The sequence below is a fragment of the Phaethon aethereus genome, assembly GCF_964289735.1.
Source record: "Phaethon aethereus genome assembly, chromosome: 2".
Classification (NCBI taxonomy): Eukaryota; Metazoa; Chordata; class Aves; order Phaethontiformes; family Phaethontidae; genus Phaethon; species Phaethon aethereus.
The window spans coordinates 103,970,368-103,990,673 of NC_138582.1; the positions used below are offsets into that span (position 1 = coordinate 103,970,368).

General features: G+C 41.8%; 1 protein-coding gene across 1 annotated transcript; it reads left to right on the top strand.

Annotated features, from left to right (window-relative positions):
* Nucleotides 1–7,265: 7,265 nt before the first annotated feature.
* Nucleotides 7,266–18,200, top strand: MRS2 (magnesium transporter MRS2; the record flags this gene model as incomplete). The annotated part of the gene is made up of 11 exons (XM_081996901.1): nucleotides 7,266–7,464; nucleotides 7,877–7,950; nucleotides 9,476–9,512; nucleotides 10,112–10,224; nucleotides 10,691–10,864; nucleotides 11,544–11,674; nucleotides 12,389–12,505; nucleotides 14,637–14,789; nucleotides 15,952–16,069; nucleotides 16,858–16,971; nucleotides 18,090–18,200. The coding sequence occupies 11 exons, from the start codon at nucleotides 7,266–7,268 to the stop codon at nucleotides 18,198–18,200; spliced, it is 1,341 nt and encodes a 446-aa protein (XP_081853027.1).
* Nucleotides 18,201–20,306: the final 2,106 nt, after the last annotated feature.

Below are 20,306 nucleotides of genomic sequence, written 5' to 3' on the forward strand. Positions count from 1 at the left end.
TGCAGGCGCTCTGCCCCGGCTTCTTTTCCCCATTACTTTGCCGATTCTGGTATGTGCTTTCTTCACCGGAGACTTAGTTATTTGGTGCCCGGTTTTTGCCACTGGTTCATTATTAACATCTAACAATTACCACTTGTGTGTGCAGGATGGTCCATGTACAAAGCAAACGAAACACTGAAAAATCATACCTACCATTATTTTTTCCATTCTTACTTTCCTTCCTGTCAGTTATTAATAATCCCACCTGAAAACTGGACCTTTGATCCAGGTCACCTGTTGCCATTTACTGTTTACATTTGCTGCAATTCAGAAACAAAGCTGTGCCGTAATCTTGCAAGGGAAAAAAAATTATCAGTGGGGTTGAAATTAGGCTCTTGGACTAGACAAATTAATTGCATCTATGTACGGGCAATTTATTATTTTTTTTGTTTTAATGTGCTTACTAACATGATGCCCTCTGAATGTCTTTTTGAGATGATACATAAAAGTTACAGACACTGTTTGGGTACTCTTCCCCCACCCTACCATCTGAATGGGCAAATTTTGCTAGTACCACAAAACTACACTGCACTCCCCCAGTATTTGGGTAAGTTTATTTAGTTATTTGCGTTCCTGAAATATTTAAAAGCTTTTCAGTACTCCTATCATTCTTTGCTTGAGTGAGTCTGTTATGATTTGTTCTCTTAAGAATTCAGGATCTGTCACAAGAGCTACTATCAGTTCTGCTGAGCTGGTCCAAACTTACACGTCTGTGTGGATAATTTCAGTTAATAAGATTCAGAGGTGACTTGCCCGCTAAACCGAGCGCAAATTTGAAATACACCACGAACAGTAGCCTGATGAATCAGAAGAACACCTTGGGCACAATTTCTTTTTAACAAAAATACATTAACAGAATAAAACAGAAAAATAATAGATGAAAAATGTAAAATAACCTATTTGTGGTTCAAAGAACATAATGTAAAGTCAAATCGGGTTGATGTTGCGCTCTTTCCTAAGTCAATTTCTATAATTCTACATAGTACATATGATAGAGCAGATATAAAAAATATATTGCTGTACATATTAAGGACCAGATCCAACCACTACCATCATCAAAAGACTCCCTTAGATTTCACAGATGAATATATCAGATCATGAAATCATCCTGATAGCATTTATATCTGAAATTATTTTTAAAACTTTGTAAACAAATTATCCACTTGAAGCTGCATTTTCCTTGCTAATTCTCAGCCAAACGTCTCCAGACTGTCCAACGTTTGGGAATTAACTTTGGATATTCCATCATCAGAACAGCTGATTTTTTTTAAATCTCCTCAGATTATTAAAAATTGTAAAAAATCAATCAAGCATGCATCTTATGGACTTATTCAATGAACAGATGGGTCTCTGATGTGTCCAAACAAATTCTAACTACAGGTAAGTTTTCTTTACTTGAAAACACTGTGTACGTATGCTTGGGACATGACTTTTTTGCTGTATTTTTTAAGGCCATCCACTTTGCTTTTTACAGGAAGCTGCGTAATAAAATACAGAGCTTTTGATTCCACTGGATTTTTGCCATACTTTGGATACAAGAAGCCATAAAACCTGAGAGAAAATAAACAGAAAATGCCTTAAATTCAGACTGAATTCCTTTAACAGCCCCTTTTCCCCACTGATTGTCACAAGACTAAAACTGATCTAGACCTTCCTACCTGGAATTGTTCAGTGTACAGTAATGATTGTTCTTCCAAATGGATTTCAGCATATGGGATGGAAGGAATTATTCTGTCCTTTTATCTTACCTCCCCTGATGGGAAAATTAACCCCCTGCTGTGAGTTACAGCAGGGCAGTTAACCATTACAGAAAGAGCAATTTCAGGGTGAGGGAAGTCAAATATGCTACTGTTATTGGTTAACAGTTCAATTTCTCTGCTTGCTTCTTGTTTTCTTCTAGATACATGGGAGAACCAAGCACATTACCGTCCTCAGATTAATACTGCTTAACATTGATCTATTGCACCCTGAAATGAAAATTTGTATTAAAAATATGCTTCTATGTCAAAACAAAAAATTATGACCTTCACACTGTTCTGCAGTTAAGTAGTGATATGTCAACTATCTGCTATTTTGTGCCAGATTTCACCACTTCCGGTGATCTTAGGCCTAATATACAATCACACATCTTTGCCATATGAATAAGGCACTGAATATTTCACTCGTGCACCCATTTTGAGTGCTACTTGTGCTATTCCAAAATACTGTTGGTCTTTACCTATGGCCACAATAGTTACAATCACTTTTGTGGATTGCAATAAAATACTCCTTAAATGGTACCAGAGCATTGCTAGCCTTAAAGAAGCCTAGAACTAGTGCCCAAAATCTTTGTCCAAAACTGGGAGCATATTACAAATCCTTTGAAGACTTGCAATGCAGAATTTTGCCCACAGTTTAACATTTACATAGCTAATAGCTGTGCCTCTAAAGACTTCACCTTTCAAATGCAGATGATTGCATGTCTGCCCTCTATCCCTTTACTTGTCTGCTGCAGTGGAATCTCACCATTTTCTTACTCTTAAGGAAACACCTTCAAATTCAGCCCCTGAAAAGCAACCATGACTGGCCAGCCCACTGTGGGCTACAGAGCCCACTATTTCACACCAATCTTTTCAGAACAAAAAGAGAACTTTATTTTCTTCAGTAATAGGAACAAAACAAAACCAGTGTGATTCCAATACAGTATAAAGTCAGCATGTTCTCCATCTTGCCTAAGTACAACCACTGCCCAAAAGCTAAGAAAAGCTCAAACACTTTAGCCCATGAAAGCAGGGCCTTCGTCCACGAGAATCTGCTCCTTCCAGCCTTTTCAGGGCCTGACCTCTTATTCCAACTATTGTTTCAGTTTCTAAGCAATCTCCTATCACGTTCTCAACAGTAACAAGATGAGCTGCTGAACCCACTGACACAAAGATAAATGCAGAGACACATAATCTCGTCATGGTGGAGTAATGTCAGACCTCTCATCTTACTTGAGGTTGATGCATGAGACCACAACAGTGAGGTCATGTGTCAGGATCGAATGGTGGACCTGAGGTCACATAATGAGCACTTGTTGGGGGATGTGATGAGAACAGAGCCATGGCATAGCAATGTACCATCAAACAGGGTCGCTTTTTCTGCAGCAAAATGCTGTGAGGTCTTGGCCCTTTCAGGACCAGGAAAAATTTTGCAGCTCATTGCAGGTCGCTGACAACAAGGCTCAGTGACAGCAAAACATGAGGTCATGAAGACAAGAACATGTCTTAGTGCTGAAGAAAAGACCCACAGAATGGAAAAGGATACCGTTTCTAAACACAGAGAATGAAATTCAGCTTGTTCTACTGCACACAGTGCTGAGAATCACACTTCACACTGCACCTTTGTGCCGCTTATCTAAAAATCAGACTAAGCAATAGCAGCCACTTTATTCCCAGGGGAAGTTCTGGGGTCATCGGTCTGTCTGCATCGACAGTTTAAAGTACATAAATACCAGGTGGTTCAACTGTCACGCACCCACACTAATTGGAAGAAACAAAATACTGATGCACTGATGCAGTTGTAAATTTTAAAACCCATGTCATAGCAATTCCACCTACTTATGCAATTTCCAGATAAAAAGTCCTTAGAATACCAAGATCAGTTACTTGTACTTGCAAAAAAAAGCATTAGACAATCAGAGTTTAAGCTACAGCTTTTGATGACACAGTCTTTTGTAACAGTATTCTTGAAACAGCTGAGATGATAAAGGGTGACATGGGGAAAAGGCTTTGTCAAATCCTTAAAGGCAGATGATGAAATGGTTCTCCATGGAGAAACAAATTCCAGGGGGGTAGCTTAAGTAGGGAAAGAGTTGAAAAATATCTTTCATGTGGTCTTGTACAGAGTGATGAAAGTGAAGTCATCCTTTCTAGGCAAAGATTTCTCAGTGTGTTACTGTAGCGACCTTTGATCAAGGCGCCTGAGATTATCGATTGAGTATTCCCAATTCATTCACATAAGAGAAATAATTCTAAATATGAATGTTACATTTTTTAAGTTTTCCATGGGGTCTTTCCTTTTCTCTCTTTCTATTCTTACTCATCTGCACTCATGATCCACCAGACATGCATATACTGTCTGCAAGCAAACTTAGGTATTTTTGGTTAATCTGTTTTTTCATTTGTTGTTTGTTGTTGTTTTTTTTCTCAGCGTGAATAAAATGGGGCTCCTGTGAGCATTTCTTTTAGGAAAATAAATGGGTAGTAGGTTCAGGCACATCTTTGTATATAAACAGGATTGATTAAATGTACAAACATGCACTGGAGGATAATTTCTCTGTAGACAGACATCTATATGCCTTTCTACCATAATTTTACCAAAAAGTTCTCTGAGCTTTTTTTCAGTAGATACTTACAAGGACTCCTCTGACGATACCTACGATTTCCTCCTTTTTCTGTGTGTTTTTCTTTGGTGTTTCTGCTCTTTCTCTCCCACGTACCCCAATTACAATTGGACCAGTCCCTCACATCTGCACTGACATTCAGCTGGCCATGGAACTAGTTGCTTGCATAATTCAACCTCACAATTAGCTTGTGTTTTGGATGGCAATTTCATGGCTATGCAACCCTATGCAGGAGCTGTTCTCTCCTTTTGTCTGAATGAACAACCATCACGCCTGTTTGTGTCAATGAGCTTCTTCAACAAACAGCAGATGAGCTTGGTGCATTGTTTTTTGATGAAATACAGCAAACAGCTCCCAAAGGTTGGCACAGCACACCTGACACGTGCGTACAGCAGAAGCAACAAGCAGCGCATTGGTATTTTGAGCTGCAATAAATAGATGGCAGTTCTAGATGTCCAGTTATCTTTTTGATTCAAAGCAATTCAAATTTAAGAAATTCAAACTTAATAACATCAAAGTGTTATTAAGCAGATATCTTTATTACAGCGCCGGACGTGTGGGGGATATCTCCTCCTAATATGTGTGCCTCATGTTACCAGCATCTGAATCATATAGAGTACATACATTCATAGTCATTGCAATTGTTAGCATATTCATGACATTTCCGAGAAATGTTTAACATAACTCAAATGTCCCTGATGCATGCGCTGTTAAATGAGTTGGTGGTCCTCTGGTGGTCTCTGGTGGGTTTCTGCAGTTAAGGTCCCCTTAACTTGTCTGTCCTCCAGAGGAACTCTTTTCTTATCTACTTGCTTAGCTTGTATTTTAACATTGTACTGGTTCTTATCGGTTCCTGCCAGTTACTTGGTTAAGATGAAAGGTGTTGTCCACAGTAGTTTATCTTACACAATCCTCGCATACAAAAGGAAATTTACAAAACTCACATTTGATTGATTTTACATGTTAAAACCTTCTTCCTTGTCTCAGACCTTTGTTTCATTTTCTCAGCAGCATCATAGCCTATGGTTCATCACTTAACCCTGGCTGCCAGTTCACACCAATGTGTCGCCTTCACCTCTAAAGATAGAGGTGTAAAGGTGATATTTGGTTATTGTCTGCCCTTCCAGACAGTTATGATGATGACTGATAATGCAGCTATAATGAGATACAATACTAATACTTACTGATATGCTGGCCTATTATAGCATACATATCAAAGTTCATATCAACGTATATTTGTTGTGAAGTTATGTCATCTTATTTCCAATGCTTCTGTTCTGTAAGCAGCCAGAATAACAGATAGACAAGGGAAAACAAATAGATAAACCCAGTATCTTTTCCCTTTTTTATTGAAGAGCAGGAAATGTCAGCTCTGTGAGACTGACTGCAAATTCATTAAATGTAAATTTCTGGCAGATATGCTTCAGATGCTTCCCTAGCTTTTGCATTCCAAATGTGCAGAGTCAACATAAGCTGCCGTTAGTTGGTGCGTGTTTGCTTCCTGCTCTGCTGCGGTGCTTTCTGTGCTGTCTGGTATTTCCAAATTTTAAGTATCTCTGACATCCAAGAGTATTACATTAGTCTTGTAGATACTGCCACCTGCTGTAATTAACGAAAATTAGAGCTAAAACCATTTTAGATTTCAGCTTTTTATCAAGTATAAACGGGGCCAACGTTTGCTTACCCTGAAACTGAAAACCTCTGATGGCTTCAGTCTGCACGTACATGCGGGATATAACTACTAAGGAAGTTTTTTGTGTAATTACTTCCTCGTGAAGTCATTTCTCTTTGTGCAACCTGTGCATAAACCATCCTTCTGATCCCGCACACGAGTCCACTTTGAACAAATGCTTACCTGTGCATGCTAATGCACGCGCCGTACAAACAGGTGCACAAACACACAGGTGATGCAGTGTCAGAAAGGAGGGGACAGCACCTGCCCTCGGGTGACTTCTCCTTAACTTACAGTCCAGCCAAGAGACTATGTCCCTGACCCCCTTGTCCTCAAAACTCGGACCACATTCGGGACAGTGTGTGGATTTGTGCGCACCTGTTGGGGCGGCCAGGCCGTACGTGTCCTGCCGCTAGCCGCATAATGACATCCTCTCCCGCCCCCGCCTAAGCAGCAGCGAATGCTGTACGCACGTCTTGGTAAATGGGCTTCGAACGCAAGCTTCGCCGTCATGCCCGTTACGTGCTTCAGTAGAACCAACCACAGGATACTCCCGCTATTTCCATGGTCCTTTCGTGCATAAAAGCTGCGGTCTAAAAATAATATGTAATAGTGGAAACTAGTATGTTACTAAATAACCTTTCATATCTCAACTCACCAGCTTGTCTCGCTATTTCAGATACACAGGCAGGGCAAGGAAATTTAATTGGAAGACCTCCATTGGGGGCAAAGTTGTTCTACGCTTGGAAAAAAAACGCGTTTTAGAAGTAAAACCCTCAACAAGCGGCCAGACGCGGCAGGGCCAGCCCCAGCCACCGCAGAGCTTACGCGCGTTGCGGCGCACCTCTGGCCGTCGGGGCAGGGTCCGGCGGGACACCTCCGCGGCTGCGGGCGGGCCAGCCCGCCGCGCCAGCTGCTGGTGGGGGCGCGTTGGACGCCGCAGCCTGCGCCCGCTGCTTCGTTACCGGCTGCGCCCGGCAGCGGCAAGGCCAGGGCAAAGTGCCAGCCCGGCTAGCAGCGGCGGCTGTAACCCACGCCGGCTGCCCGAGCCCGGCCCCCAGCGCGGAGGCGCCGATGACCGTGCTCCTCCCAGCCTGCACCGGGGTAACCCCGTCAGTCCGACCCGGTTCCGCCTTCGCTGCGGCTGCGCGCTGGGAGTCGGGCTGGGCGTTGCGTGGGGCCTGCGCGCCTATGCTGCGCGCCGGGCTGCTACCCCGCGGCTTGGGCCGCCCCCACGGCGCCGTGCGGGGCTCCTGCTGCGTGCCCCGCGGCTGGGCGGGCGCGGCGGGTGGCGGGACCCGCCTGCGGGCCGCCCTGGGGCTGCTGCCGGGCCGGGGCCCGCCCGCAGGGCTGGCGGCGCCGGCGTGCGCCCGGGGACTGCGCTGGGCGGGTAGGCGGCGGGGCCGGGCCGGGCCGGGCTGGGCAGCGTTGGGGTGGGCTGGGCCGGGACGGGTCGGGATTGCCGCCCGCCAGCTTCTGCGACTAGGCCCCGGCGGGCCCTGGTCCCGCGCGGCGGCGGCCCCGCGGTGCGCCCTGGCAGGCCTCGCGGTGCGGGGAGGCGAGGAAGGGGGACGCGCCGGCCGGGGACTAGGAAACGAAAGCGGCAGTAGCCGCACCGGGTGCGGCGCCGGCCTGCTGCCCGGGCTCTGCTGGGCGCGTGTCGAGTTCGTGGGGGCCTTCAGGTCACCGGTGCTGCTTAGTTTCTGTGCCGGCGCGTTATGTGGATGGCTTACAGCAGGGCACCGCGTCACTACAGGCCAAGCGCGGTGTGCTGGGAGTAGAAATGTCTTGTCTGTCTTCAGGTGAATGCTACCAACATACCACAACAGAGGCCTCCCAAGCCACCTTAGCTAGCGTCTCTCCTGTTTTTGCAGTGGTAAGTACGTGCAGGTGTTTCCACCAGCGAGGGCACTTGTGCTCAATGATGGTGCTCCCTCTTTTGCGTTTTTTTCTTAAATCCTCATAAGAGCAGGTAGATTTGTCTTTCAGAGAACATCCCTACTTCTGAGTTGTTGGGTTAAGGTATTCTGACTTGAGGACCATTTATGGTATACAGCATTCATTAAGATGTTATTTCTAAGATCCAGCATCTGCTGGAAGTTCTCTTGCTTTAATTGTGAAGGCCGGTCAACTCTTAGAAGTGCTGCAGTCAGAAGGTTTCTTGTTAAGCTCATCAAAGCTTGCTTGTTTTTCATATTCTTCCTGTGTCTTGGTAGCTGCAATTCTAAGAAAACACGGGATTTGAGGAAAAACAAGTTCTCTATATATTCTTTTTTTTGAAAAAATGAGTCCAAAAGCCACTTACAAACTGCTTGATTAGTCCTGGTGCATGTCAGGGAAGGTAAGGCCTCCCTGTTGAGAGCAAAAAGTAGGCATTCTGCAACAAGGTGCATGCGGCAAGGTCCTTCTGGCCATGAACCTCTGTTGCAGCTCCTCTGGAGTATATGCTTAGGTATGTTTAATTCACAGAAAGTTATTCTTAAAGCCAGTAATATGGAATTAAGCTACATGGTTTATGAGCAAAAGAGCAAACTTTCTGATTAAACCAGACATTGCAGTTTTTCCAATAAAATAATTTTACTAGGAGATACAAGTGTTAAATTAATAATCTGAATGGCAAGTGCTAAGACAAGAAGGATTTAGATGCAGATTCCTAGCTGAATAGCATGTTAATACTTGACATGGGCACAAGGCCTAACTACCCAATTTGTGGTTCTCTTTTTAAATTTTATTTGTAAATTTTTCAGATTTCTCCAGAGGAAATAGCAAAATTTGTAGTCCAAAATATAAGATGCCCTGCTGATCTCTTCTCCCTGGTATCCAGTGACAGGATGCATGGGAATGGTTCAGAGCTCCACCAGGCGAGGTTTAGATTGGACATTAGGAAGCATTTTTTTACTGAGAGGAGGATGGTCAAACCCTGGAACAGGCTTCTTGGAGAAGTGGTTGATGCCCCATGCCTGTCAGTGTTTAAGAGGCATTTATTTGGACAATGCCCTTAATACCATGCTTTAACTTTTGGTCAGCGCTGAAGTGGTCAGTTGGACTAGATGATCATTGTAGGTCCCTTCCAGATGAACTATTCTGTTCTATATTGTATATTCTATCCTAAGTCTGATTCTCTGTAAGTCACCTCCTTCCCAAGGTTTACATAGAAACATGGTCATGCAGATGACACTGGTTTTGTTTGGTGTGTACACACACAGTGGAAATATATGTCAATTTGGTGCAATATTTTTCTTAATTGGGATGAACTGTGAAGAGAAGGCATTAAAAAGTTGCTTTTTCTTCATAACGTGTTTTCCATTTTACTTCTAGGAAAGTGCAAACAATTTTAGAAATTGATTTCTTGTTCTGTAGTAGTTCCGTGAAAAACAAATATTTTTTCCCTACTCCTTTAGATGAAGTTTGACAAAGAGGGAAATACAACTTATTTTGGTGAGTTTTCATTGTGGTTTTGTTTGCCTTTTTTCCTTGTCCAATACAGAAAAGCCCAATTGGGAATCTGCATGGGGTAGAAAATTATGTTTGGAATACTTCACTGTGTTTATTTGGGATGTTGCAATGTTTCCTCTGTTTTGCTGCCTTCTTTTGGTCTTCATACCATCTTTATTGTTACAAGTTTTGTATATTTTTAAGTAATATTTTGAAAATAATATATACCATCTCTCAGAGGAAGGTCATTTTTATTTTGTCTTTTCCCTTTTTGACCAGTATGTTACTTTCCCTGCCTTGTGTTTCCCTTCCTTTAGGATTAGATGTGCTTTCTCAAACAAGTCACTTGGTTTCTGACATGAAATTAATTGTCATGGCCAACTTTTTCACTTATATCTAGAATTTTTCTCTTTCCACCCAAGAGACAATCTTCTAAACTTCGTAAAAAATAAATTACATTGAGGAATCAATGGGAGGAAGACAGTTCTAAAGGTCACACAGCTTCTTTTTCTTTTGCAGGACTTAGTAATACACTGAAATGTAATTTCAGAACATATATGCTTGTCCCCTAAATGTCTTAATCTAAAATATTTTTATGATAGAAAAGAAGAAAACAGAATTGTACCAGGAGTTGGGTCTTCAAGCTCGAGATCTAAGATTTCAACACCTAATGAGCATTGCAACTAGGAACAACAGGATCATCATGAGAATGGAGGTAATGGTTTCCCTACAGCTAAGTGTAAACTTGAACTGTGTCTTATCCTTGCAGCTGCATTTTCTTGCACAGTTCTTTTACTACCAGCTTTCTATGACATGCAGTCCAGCAGTAAATGTGTCTTTGGAGCTCTACCTAGCAATCAGAGGTACAGGTTTACAAACAGCACATATTATTGACCGTTTTCCTAGTGGAGCACAGGATAAACATTAGTGACATTGTCATAGAAGTAAGGGGCTTATGAGGAGCCTCTTCTCAGTCGTACCACCACGAGCATAGTGCTGTGTCTGAACCATGGGGAATCCACTAATTTGCAGTTAGCATGAGATTCTGTTATTTTCCTGCCTGAAAAGACATTTGAAGAGTGGCTTTATCAAAGCCTAAATTATCAAATGCACTACAGAGTTATGAGAAATCTTCAGAGGTGTTTTTTTTTTCAGACTCCTACATGTACTGTCTTTTTCAGTTCTTGAAGGCTGTCATAACACCAGAGTTTCTTCTGATACTAGATTATTGTCATTTAAATCTGGAACACTGGCTCTTCAATGAACTAGCATCTCAGCTGGCTGGGGAAGGTCAACTAGTTACATATTCCCTGCCCTTTGAATTCCGAGCCATAGAAGCAATCTTGCAGTACCGGGTGAGCTGTCTCATTTTTATTTAAATTGGTTTGGAATTTGTTGCTTTGTAGAAAGGACAGTATGATTTTATTCTTGTATTAATATTTATACATACACATTTGTATATGTATTCCACCCTTACTGTAGGAGCTCTTTTTTTGTTTTGGCTTTTTTTGCTTTAGTTTTTATGATTTTGTGTGTATGTGTGTTTCCATTTGCTTCCCAGGAAAGTGCTAGTTGGATGTGATGGCTTCACCATCATTTGGACAATTAAAAAACAAGTCAGAGTACCTTTCTAGAGACAGGCTGTAGCTGAAATGGAAGTCACATAAAAGCACTGAGGTTTTTGGCCTCTTGGGCAGGGGTCAGATAGTAATTTCTAACTATCCTTAAAAATCTGTGCTTGCTAATGCTCATATGACATTTCTAGACAAATAGTGTTTTAGCTTTATCAGCCTTATTGGTGTGGTTGTCACTGGGTTTCAGTTCAGTGCAAATCACTTTTTACAAAATACTGTATTTTGAACTGGCTTTATCCTATAAGTGGTATCCCTATAGCAAGTGTTTCCTGGGCATTGAAAAGGAGATAATGTTAACTGCCTGTTACTGTGAATTCTGCATTCAGAGACAGGAGTCCGTTGCCCAAGTCATTCTAAAGGGATTGCTTTAATTCTTATGAAGGATCATGTTGTTATCTAGATCAGCAAACTGCAGGGGAGACTTAACACTTTGCAGCCTCAGATCCTTGAGACACTGGAAGCTCTAGTGGACCCCAAGTTTTTGTCTGTGGATAGGAGTAGACTACACATTCTCCTGCAAAATGGCAAGAGGTAAATAAGAGTTAAGCCGTGAAGAGACTAGAAGATGACCATAGAAAATGATATGCAATGAAATGTTAGCAAAATAGTATCTAATATTAATTTCCTAAATTACTGTAATGCTGGGTTGTGCATCTTGTAAATGTAACAATCGGTATATGAAATACCTGGTGATATGGGGAAAACAGAAAAAGGGAAATCTAATTCCAAGTTATCAGAAATACAGTGGAGTTTCTTAAATAGCATCTGACGGAAAAAAATAATACCTAAGAGAACAAAATAACATCATGAAAATGTTCCCCATAATGTAAAACGAGATTAGCCTATGGATCTGTGCTTAAAGTTACTAGGTACCGTAAGGTTACTAGGAGTAATACACTGATACCTTCGTGTATTAGCCTCTCTGATATCACAGTGCACGTACGCACTCAGTACATGCTCACAGAGTGGCTTGTTTTTCCTGACTTGGGAATATACCCAGAAAACACATCTGAATCTGTTGTAATGTGTGTCTGTCGCTCACTGGCCCCTAGCCAGGTCACTGCCACTGCTAAGTGTGTGGCCTGTAGAGAACTGCTTGATAGGAGCTCTTAGAACCCTGCAAGGAAGTCATCCCTGTCCGCTTAGTCTGGCAAAGGCGCCGGCTAGCAAACTCATGTAGAGATTACTTTTGTGCACACTGGTGCCAGTGGGGATTACTTGACCTCTTGCCTGTTCTTTCTTCAGCTTGTCAGAACTGGAAACAGATCTCAAAGTTTTCAGAGAAACAATTCTGGAGATCTTAGATGAAGAAGAATTAATAGAAGAGCTCTGTCTATCTAAATGGACTGATCCACAAGTATTGTATGTATATTTTGAAACCACATAGTTTTTTAAGAGTGTGTTTTGTTTAAGGAGAACTTGAACACTAAACTGGGTGTTCCCTGCCAAAAAGCAGAAAGAAAAAGACTTTCTATAGATTTTTTTTTAAAGCCTTCATGCTTGCTGCTTCAGAAATCATTGTATTTGGCATTTTGGAGAGGGTCTCCATTAGCACTAGTGATATTACGCAGTTCCAAATAGTTCTTGGCATAACAGGCCAGCTCATCTAGCACATAATGGGATGGGAGCAGGATGGCAGGAGGTGAAAAAGAAAATACTATTTTTCAATACAAATTAACAATTTCTGGGAGAATTTTCTTCAGTTTCACCAAAAAACTGAAGAGGCAGTCTCGAATAGGTCAGACACCACACTTTCTTTGTTAGAAGTGTTCTGAACACCTTGCTTCTAGCTTTTTGCTCGCCAGCAGAACCTGAAGGAAAGAGGGCCTGGAGCAATCTTGTTGTGCAACTGAAGAGCAGCATTTCAGGAAAAATGTACATGCAGAAATAGTCCCGTTGCAGCCTAGTGAAAGACAGCACCTGGCAGCAGCAGTGGACACTTTAACAAAAACTAAAAAGCAAAAAGATAATGTATATCAGATCCCAATGTGTTTGGGGCTGAATGGTATGTAAATCCTGGGCGTACACACTTTTTATGTTTAAGCAGAAACAGAAACTACCTTTCAGAGTCTTTTGGGAAGTTGTGGTATTTGATGAACTCAGAAGCCTGAGAAGGTATGGAGGAACCCAGTTAGGCATATAGGTGCTGGCAGAGATCACTTGCAGCAGGAATGGTGAGCTGAGCCCAGAAAAACGAGGCAGACATCATGTGTGAAGGGGTGGCATACTGTTGAAGACTCATGAGGCAGATGGAGGCCCGTTAGTGAAAGCAAATCAGGTGGCAGTTATTTTCACATCCATATGCCTGTTGTTTCCCTTTCTATATCCACAGAGGAGCTGATGTAAAGGTAATCATCAAATAAGACCTTGAGTTGAATCCGTAATAGAGCAGATAGTGCTCCAAGGCTTCCCAGTTTGCAACTCCCCTCATCTGCATGCCTATTTTTTTTTTTTTATTAAAAACCTCAATGTCTGAAGGGCTCTAAAATCAGCCTAGCTAACTCAAAGTTTCTACCCTGTAAGAGAGAAACTAGGGGCTCTGTTAAAGGTCCTCAGGGAGCTTACACGAGTTGATTCTTAAGACATATCACTTACTTTCTTGGAAAACTATTTCGGAGAGGTTCCTTTAACAGTCAGCAATGCCAGGAGGAGATTTAAAAAGTTTAGTCTCTCTAGAGAAATGAGGTCATACCGTAAAAGGAAAAATGGTGAAGAATCTCCTGGCTTTGCTGCTAGTTTCCGAGCTCTTGTGGATCTCAGGTGCCTCAGCTTTCATCTACACAGTGAACAATCCAGTACGCTGCCAGAAACGTAGGCACAGTTCCAGAGAAGGCTGCTGTACCAGCAGGCAGACCATGAAGTAAGATGAAAGTCTCTCAGACAGACTTCACTTAGGAGAGCAGCATCTTCCATTTAATGCTTGCTCTTCAGCTGCTTGAGGCTTCCAAAATGTTTTGCAGTAATTACTGTGTGTAGCTGAAACACCTTGCAACTAAACTATTTCAATATACAGCTAAAACACCTCCCTCACCATGCAATTGTCTGTTGATTTTTGGTTATGTTTTATTCTTGGGAGTTTTTGACTGCACTGTTACCAGCTTTCACCACTTGAGGGCAAGAAGAAATTAAGCATCTCCTTTCAAAATTGTCAGCACTTTATAATAACTTAATAATATAAACTTCGTAAATAATATAAAATTTATATAACCTTATAACTTTTTAATATCTGAAAAAGTAAGATTTGTGGTGTTGTGCATACCTTCAGCACATCAAATGCTAACTGCTCTGCTCAAAATAATTGACTGTATATGTTGATCAGCTGATAGATATAAAAATATGCCTTTTATTTTAAGATGTTGGTATTGATGGAAGTTCCTCATTGAAAAGATTGGATTTTGAGATCTAGTGTCTTATGTGCCTTGTCTTAACATGTCAATAATACACTTCTATACAACATGTAGCTAACCAGAAAAATATAAATTGTTGCTCACAGTGAGGAGAGCACATCTGGGATTGACCACGCAGAGGAAATGGAGCTGCTGCTGGAGAACTATTACAGACAAGCAGAAGATCTTGCAAATGAAGCTCGTGAGCTCAGAGTACTGATTGACGACTCAGAAAGCATAATCTTTATCAACCTAGACAGGTTAGCTACCCTATCTGTTGGACTGCCAAAAGCTCAGCAGAGTTTAATGCTGCCTAGTCTTTCTCAAATCTGCCTACAAGGAAAGTTGGGGAATTCCATCTTCATGAGGGTTTGAGTGGACTTGCAGAAGCTGCAAGAAGCTGCATTGCATTTTCCTTATCAGTGAAATGGATAAAGCAACAGGACACCCTAATGAGTATGTGTAAAAACCTCTCTAGCTAGGCATCAGTTTTCCCTAGCAGGAGAAACCAGGCTTCTCCTAGAACCTGCTGGAGAGCTATTCACTAAAGGAAATGTCTGCAAATTTAGGGGCAAAATAAAATTCTACCCAGGAAAGTTTACTCTTAATTCCACAGAACAAATTTAAGAGTCTGGTTAGGCTACTCGGGTGTTCAGTCTATGGAGTGATACAAGAATGCATGACTTTGGAGTGAGTATTTTCTCTCTCTGTATGCTACAGTTTTCGCTGTTAGTCAGCTTTCTTACGGAAAAATAATTATAGCTTGCATTTTCAAGCACATGCCACTCTTGTCGTTGAGGTCAGTGTTTAATATCCTTTCTCCTGTTTACTGGCGAGTTAGCTGTAGAAGCAATTGGTACATGTTGCATCAGGAAACCACAGAAATCCTTTTGGGGAAGACTTGAATATGGAATTTTCCAAAACAGGCTCAAGTTTATAGTCTGCAGCATTTACCAACTCTACTTCTTTGTAAGTTTTAATATATTAAATTAATATATTAATATTAGAAAGATTTAATATATTAAAACTTACATAATATGTTATTTGCAAGGTAACAGCAAATTTTTGTTTCTTGTGAATACGGACATATAACTTCTAGCCAGTTAGTGGTGAGAGAACACAAATTCACATGGAAATTTACTGTTACTCTGTGCATATAGACCGCTAAGAAGTGAGCATTGCTGGAAAGTCTGATCAAGATTAAGCAGAACCTGCTGGCCTTAGAGGTATCCTGATGCCACAATTGCAAAACGATAGCCGCTTTATACTGTTGTTTCATAAGCTTTGTCACGGGGTTGCCTAATTCCAGAATGACTTCTTCTCTTTCGCTATTTGGTTTTAGTGCATGCTGTCTGGGATTTGAGAATTTAGGCAGCACATCAGTTTTTGGGTTCTGCTTACAGATGTTTCTCCCTTGTTTAGCCACCGTAATGTGATGATGAGACTGAACTTGCAGCTGACTATGGGGACTTTCTCTCTCTCCCTCTTTGGACTCATAGGAGTTGCATTTGGTATGAACTTGGAGTCATCTCTTGAAGAGGTAAGGAATGAGTGCTGCTTTTATCACGGACGTAAAACGTGTCCCCTACTCTTACATTCAGTACAGCTTCATTTTTTCCATAGGTAGAGCTCCAGATTTATATTAGTGTGTGAATATAATTTAGTCCAGTGATTCATGTGTTCATGCAGTCACTTTTTTGTAAGCAAATTACTGTATGGCTAACTGCACAGTATTGCAGCCTTTTTTCTATGTAATGCCCATGGAAAAGAAATGGGAAGACAAATTTATGGTTGTATAAGGACTGACTATAAAGCAGTATTAAGGCTTCTTTAGTGATAATCTATTCTTCTGAAAAGACCAGCTTTGTCTTCCAGATACAAGGGTATCTGGGAAGCAGCCAGCACGTTTCCAGCACACCAGAGGAAATACTGTGCTGTCAATTACACATTTACACCTAGACTGCGGGCAGGTATAGACTAGGGGGTACAAATTTACAATTGTACATGCTATCCTTAAAACAAACAAACAAAGCAAAGACTTCTTCCTTTCCAAATCCATTAAATAGAAGGGTTGAATTTCCAAACTTCCTGATGAAGGAAGGAAAACTGCATAGGACAGTAATGGAATACGCTAGGTGATTCCTAAATAAAGTGCTTTGTGATGAAACAGCCCTTTTCCCAAGGGTAGGGGTTGGCGGTTGACGGTAGAGAGTTTACCACTTTATCCCATGAAGGAGGAGAACACTGGTGGGGAGTGAGAGATTATCTTTGGCTAACCTTTTTTCTGAAGAGAGAGTTGCATGACTAATGGGAACGTTCTGTTTGTAGGACCCCAGAATATTTTGGCTGGTGACAGGGATTATGTTTCTGGGAAGCGGTCTGATATGGCGACGCTTGCTTTCCTTCCTTGGGCGGCACCTAGAACCTCCACTACCTCCTCACGTACGTACGGCTGGCTAGGGTTTCTGTGCCAGACTCTGCATGTACAGTCCATTTCTAAAGCAGGAAACAAGCAGTTGTAGAGGGGTGGGCCACGGAGCATGGGGGAATTCAGCTCAGTGTCTGCTCCTTGATAAAGGAGAAGGTTCTCCTTAGCTGGATTGAAGAGGTGGATAGCCCCAGCACTGGCAAAGATACACTTGAGCAGTAAGATACTGCTCACTGTTGCCAGAAGTGAAGCTGCAGGCTCTTCCTTGAGACATGCTGTATTTCCTTTCACCTGGCAGCCCAAGGGAATCTGAGGCTAACAGAATCAGCCCTAATTTGCCTTCTCAACTGATGCAGTAATCTGTTCATTGTGGGGGACATAATGGATGCTGCCCTCCTCCTCCCACCCACATACTAACTCTCGATCTCTAGTCCCTCTCTTGTAAAAGAGAAGGTAAAGATAAAAGGGTGATGAGGACAGGTGCTAGCTGTGACAGCTGTTTGGAGAATGATGCCGTGGTTGTGATGTCCTGACTCCCAATCCAGAGTTTGTAATAGCTCCTTACATGCACACCAGCTATCTTTGCCATTGATGCTGATGGCATCGTAGAGCCCTGTTGCATGAAGCTGTATGAAGATTTCGAAGGAGATTGTCTTCAGATTAGCAAGATTTTGTATGGGTCATTTTCCCTGTTGACTACCCTTTCCTTTCAAAGCTTGTGGGACCGTATTGTCTATCTGTTCTGCACTGTAACATTTATAACAGGGAATTATGGGCAGATTCAAATGTTGAAGTTGCTACAAGTGATGAAAGAGAGACTCAGATAAGCTCCCCTTCTTCCCTCCCCTCCTTTACCACTAAAGAGGCAGATGGCATTAGTTCATTGTGGATTGTTGACTATGGCTACAACTAACTGGATTATCCTCAAGTGTTGCTCAGAACCAGCTGCATCACATACTGACTCTGGCTTGGAGAAATGTACTGAAAGGGATTGGGGAGGGAGAAGCCAGAGATGGTGTCTGCAAATAAGAGGAGAAAAGTCAGGGTTCAGGCTTCTGTGGAGGTTTATTTCCTTCTGCTGCATGTAGAGCAGCTTCTCATGTAATCACAGGCTGTTTTGTATCTTGCCTAGGTCCCTGCAGTTTTGAAGAAATCCCAACCAGCAGCTGGAAGAGTGGAGATAAAGAACAACCTTAAAGCAGAAACTTTTGGACTGAGCAGAAGCACATTAACAAACCAATAGGAAATGCAGGAGTGAAGAGACTTTTGTTGTTACAGGGTGGACTTTGGATGCTTTCCTTGCATTTGTTCTTCTTTACTGAAAACTGCAAGAATTTCTAAACTTGATAATTTAATATATATTTTGTGCCAAAAATCTATGGTGAGACTTTAATGCTCACACACAAAAGGAGAGAAACATAGGGGAAAACAGTGACATGCTTTCCACAGTAGTCTCACCTCCACCCCACATGTGTTCCACTAGTTTTCTGTATTACATACATGTATGTATTTTTGGGGAATTCTCATTTCAAGTGTTTCAAATACTTCTTCACATGCTGGCCTTTCTTAAAGAGAATAGTATTTGCAGCTTAAAGGATGACAGTGGTCAGCATTCATCAGTAATGCTGGTTCTGAGCTGCAGGTTTAGGAATCTGACTTCAAATGTCAGCAAGTCAACCCCAAAAGTGGCCTTTTTAATGGATTTTTTTTAAGTCTCTTATCTAATTGCAAAGAACAGATTTTCCAAAGCAAAAAGCATGCCTGCATCTCTTGTGAAGCATCACCTCTAAACTGGCAGTAACCAGAAATAATAGTTTTGCTCATTTTAAGTGAGCAACAACAGGTTTTGAAATGTGGCTACTTATTTTGGGTATTCCGTAACAATTAACTTACACATACGCCCAACACGTACGCAGTTTTAGTAACGGGAAAGGCGGCCCTATTGATAACACGCGCTTGTGCTTGCCATCTGCCACCATTTCCACACGCACTGATGCAGCTGCAGTTTATCAACTCCTGGTGTTGTCATATGGACTGATTCAAATGCTGGTAAAAATCAACAGACCCATTGGTTTCTTTTAAGCTGGGCTCTGCTTTCTCTCTCTTCTCCACAAGAAGACAAGACAAACCATGGACTAGCCTGCACCACGGTAAGTGGCTGGATTAGTGAAGGGTGTGGAAGCCCATTGTCCTGTGATGGACTGAAGGAAGGAGTAAAATTCTTTGGCTTGCTAGTTGTGTTTTTTTCTTAGGACTTCTCTCTGACCTCTGAGGGCATAGTTCTCCACTGGTTTTTCTCAGGCGGTAGAGGGAGCAAAACTGTCTAGTTTTCCTTTGGGTTTTTTTAACCTCTCTGTAACATAAATTGAGTAGCTCTTTAGGTGCCACCAGATAAATCACTGTACGGGTGGGGGTTGAAAAGACAATACTGTAGCTGTGAACATTTTTACTTGGGACTAACGAGTTAAAAATGGAAATAAAAAGATACAGAAACTAGAATTACGTAAGCCTGTCATCCTAGTTTGGTTGAATAGGTTGTATGTAATTATTTTCACACAGTTGTTCTTGCTCTGTATGTGACTTCAACTACAGATAGGAAAGCCATGAGAAGGTGAGAAAATTAATGGAGTTTGTAATGGTTTTGAGGGTTTTTTTAGTCTGAATTTTTTTGCAGCCTTTTTTGCTTAGCAGGTAGAGACATGAAAAAAACTCTGAACTGAGCAATCCAGTGGAAAAAACAATGGCTCATACCTTGGCTGATAAACCCCAGGAAAGCCCAGTGTGTGAAGGGACAAGGATGCTGATGTTTTCAGCCATGTTGTCATTGCGTTGGGCCAGGACTGACGTGTTGGTGCAGCTGTTTGGGAAGCTTTCACATAAGCTTTCCAAGCTCTGTCTTTTGTGCAGACGGGTTTCTGTGAACTGTATTGACTCCTTTTTCTGTACATAACTGACTGAAAGCACAATAAAAGCACTGAGAGAAAGACACATCTTTTACAGGACTGTCTTCCTCTCTACAGACATAGGCAAATGGTTTTCTTATAATTCAAGTAATCAAAATGCATTCAGGTGCAATAAAATTACTCTGAGATCATGCACAGAAAAAAACAAAGCCATTGGGGGCTGTATGTTCAGCATGGAATTGCTACAGAACGTACTGGCTTCAATTTTCATTTAGAAAGGAAAACTCTTTTTGTTCTGCCCTTACACTGCTTGTTTTGCCTCACACCACAGTTCACAGATTTGTAAGGTAAGTAAATTACTGTACTCCCCGTCCCATCCAGTTACTTCCTTCATAAATTTCAGATTGCAAACTTTTTTTTTTAAAAAGCGTTCTGCTATGTGGGCA